This window comes from Hyperolius riggenbachi, chromosome 5, assembly GCF_040937935.1.
Source record: "Hyperolius riggenbachi isolate aHypRig1 chromosome 5, aHypRig1.pri, whole genome shotgun sequence".
NCBI classification, from domain to species: domain Eukaryota; kingdom Metazoa; phylum Chordata; class Amphibia; order Anura; family Hyperoliidae; genus Hyperolius; species Hyperolius riggenbachi.
In genome coordinates, this window is record NC_090650.1 from 449538526 (window position 1) to 449541388 (window position 2863).

Consider the following 2863-nt stretch of genomic DNA (forward strand, 5'->3'; position numbering starts at 1 on the left):
GACTGTGTGTCCAGGTTACAAAAAGTGGGCGGAGCCAAAAACAAATTTCACTGGGAAAATATAAACTGCAGCCATTCTTATACTGTTAATGGCAGGGATCTTCAACTTTGCACAGTTGGCCATTGGGTGACTGGGACTAATATCAGGGCTGTGGAGTCAGAGTTGGAGTCGGAGTCGAGGAGTCGGAGTAATTTTTGGTACTCGGAGTTGGAGTCAGTGATTTCATAAACTGAGGAGTTGGAGTCGGGAGTCAGATGATTTGTGTACAAAATCCAAAGCCCTCGTAAGTATTAGACTAAGGAGTCAGAGTCATGGAGTCGGAGTTGCAGTCGGATTCGGTGGTTTCATAAACTGAGGAGTCGGAGTTGGAGGATCTTTGTACCGACTCCACAGCCCTGATTAATATTCAGAAAAGTTGGTGGAGCCACAAACAGCCAATCAGATTTCTTAGCTGGCTAAACTGCTTCCATTCACATATTTTTGATGCCAGGAGCCCAAAAGCTCACAAACTTGGTCATTGAGTGACTGTGTGTCAGGGTACAAAAAGTGGGCGGAGCCAAAATGTAAACTGCAGCCATACTTACACTGTTAATGACAGGCTGGGTTCTCAAACTTTGCACAGTTTATTACTGGGTGACCAGGATTAATGAGGAAAATGGGTGGAGCCTACAACAGCCAATCAAAATTCACCTGTTTATTTTTAAAGGTGAATATTAAAATTGCTGCCATTCTTGCACTGTTAATGGCACAGGCCTCAAACCTGGTACAGTGGGTCATTGGGTGACTGGGGTTCAAATTCAAAAAAAGGGGGTGAAGCCACAAACAGCTGATCGGATTTGTTTAATTTCACTGGGAAAATACAAATGATTACAGCTAAGGATCCCAAATCTCACAAACTTGATCATTGAGCGACTTTGTTTTTGGCACCACCAACTTTTTGTAACCTGGACACAAATTTCACTAGGAAAATATAAAGTGCAGCCATTGTTACACTGTTAATGGCAGGGCTCCCAAGCTTTGCCCAGATGGTCACTGGGTGACTGAGATTAATATTTAGGGAAGTGGGTGGAGCCTATAATAGCCAATCAAAATTCATCTGCGATTTTCAAGGGGAATATTTAAATTGCTGCCATTTTTACACTGTTAATAGCAGATGCCTCAAACCTGCTACAGTTGGTCATTGGGTGACTAAACTTCAAATGCTGGAGAGGGGCGGAGCCACAAACAGCCAATCTGATTTGTTTAATTTCTATGGGAATATACAAATTATTGATGCCAAAGACGCCAAAGCTCCCAAACTTGGTCATTGAGTGTTTGTGTGTTAGGGTTAGAAAGTGGGTGGAGCCAACACCAGCCAAATACATACCCGGGCTATGCCGGGTCATCAGTGGGTGGAGCCGTCATCAGCCAAATACATACCCGGGCAACGCCGGGTTATCAGTGGGTGGAGCCAACATCAGCCAAATACATACCCGGGCAACGCCGGGTCATCAGTGGGTGGAGCCGTCATCAGCCAAATACATACCCGGGCAACGCCGGGTCATCAGTGGGTGGAGCCAACACCAGCCAAATACATACCCGGGCAACGCCGGGTCATCAGTGGGTGGAGCCGTCATCAGCCAAATACATACCCGGGACACGCCGGGTCATCAGTGGGTGGAGCCGTCATCAGCCAAATACATACCCGGGCAACGCTAGTACATCAATAAAAGCAGACATGCCAGCAACCAGCCTCTGTTCTGTTTACTCTCTCTTTATGGAATGAAGTGAAAGTTTATGAGCAAGTCAAGGTTTTCTTTACAAGTCTGAGGGGTCAATGACCTCCCCGCTATTTCCTATAAACCCCATGATGCTTTGCAGGAGTCATCGACCTCGTACAGGAATCACCTGCCTGATCTCCGGACATTTCTCTGGCAAGTCCTTCAGGCAACAAGCCTGATTATTATTACTGGGATTAATAAATGCATTTCTCCACAGCTGAAGAGAGGCTCCATTTACTTCTGCAAAACTGCATTATGGCTGCAAACTGACCAAAGTTATGATTGTCCACATTATATACAGAACCAAAAAAAGAAGTCAGAAATAGAACAACCCAGCTGATGTACAGGACAGTGACAGACACCTCCCACACACCGTATCCCAGCAACCAGTGACACCGCCCACACACACAGTATCCCAGCAACCCGTGACACCGCCCACACACACCGTATCCCAGGAACCAGTGACACCGCCCACACACACAGTATCCCAGGAACCAGTGACACCGCCCACACACACAGTATCCCAGCAACCCGTGACACCGCCCACACACACCATATCCCAGGAACCAGTGACACCGCCCACACACACAGTATCCCAGCAACCCGTGACACCGCCCACACACACCATATCCCAGGAACCAGTGACATCGCCCACACACAGGGCCTGATTCACAAAGCGGTGCTAACAGTTAGCACCCTGGTGAAAAGCCATTTATCATGCCTAAACTCAGTTTAGGCATGATAAGTTTAGGTGTGATAAGTTTAGGTGTGATAAGTTTAGGCATGATAAGTTTAGGGCCTCGATTCACAAAGCGGTGATAACCCAGTTATCACGCCTAAAAGACTTTAGGCGTGATGACCTTTTCACCACTGAGTTATCACCGATTTTTCCTGCTCTTCGCGCGAAGTTACCGCGCGTAAGCGCGTTCGCGCGTACGCGCGTGAGAGCGCGCGCAAAGTCCCATAGGGCTTAATGGGAGCTTCGCGCGAAGCGTCGGGTGTTGCGCGCGCACTTACGCGCGTACGCGCGGCAACTTCGCGCGAGTTTCTTCTTATCATGCCTAAAGTGACTTTAGGCGTGATAAGGGCCTTTTCACCACGGT

At 47.8% G+C, this 2863-nt stretch overlaps 1 protein-coding gene across 3 annotated transcripts in view; it reads right to left on the reverse strand.

Moving 5' to 3' along the window:
- LOC137519287 (cytochrome P450 2C8-like) overlaps window positions 1-2228 on the reverse strand; it is a 138088-nt gene extending 135860 nt beyond the window's left edge. Inside the window, exon 1 of one of the 3 annotated variants that reach the window (XM_068238229.1) lies at window positions 2206-2228. Coding sequence is in view for 1 of the 3 variants with exons in the window: in XM_068238227.1 (XP_068094328.1) it covers window positions 1685-1719 (35 nt within the window). In the remaining 2 variants the exon portion in view is untranslated. Of the gene's footprint in view, window positions 1-1684; window positions 1755-2133; window positions 2148-2205 lie in introns of those variants that run through there. The other 2 variants (XM_068238230.1, XM_068238227.1) reach the window with 2 other exon arrangements.
- Window positions 2229-2863: the final 635 nt, after the last annotated feature.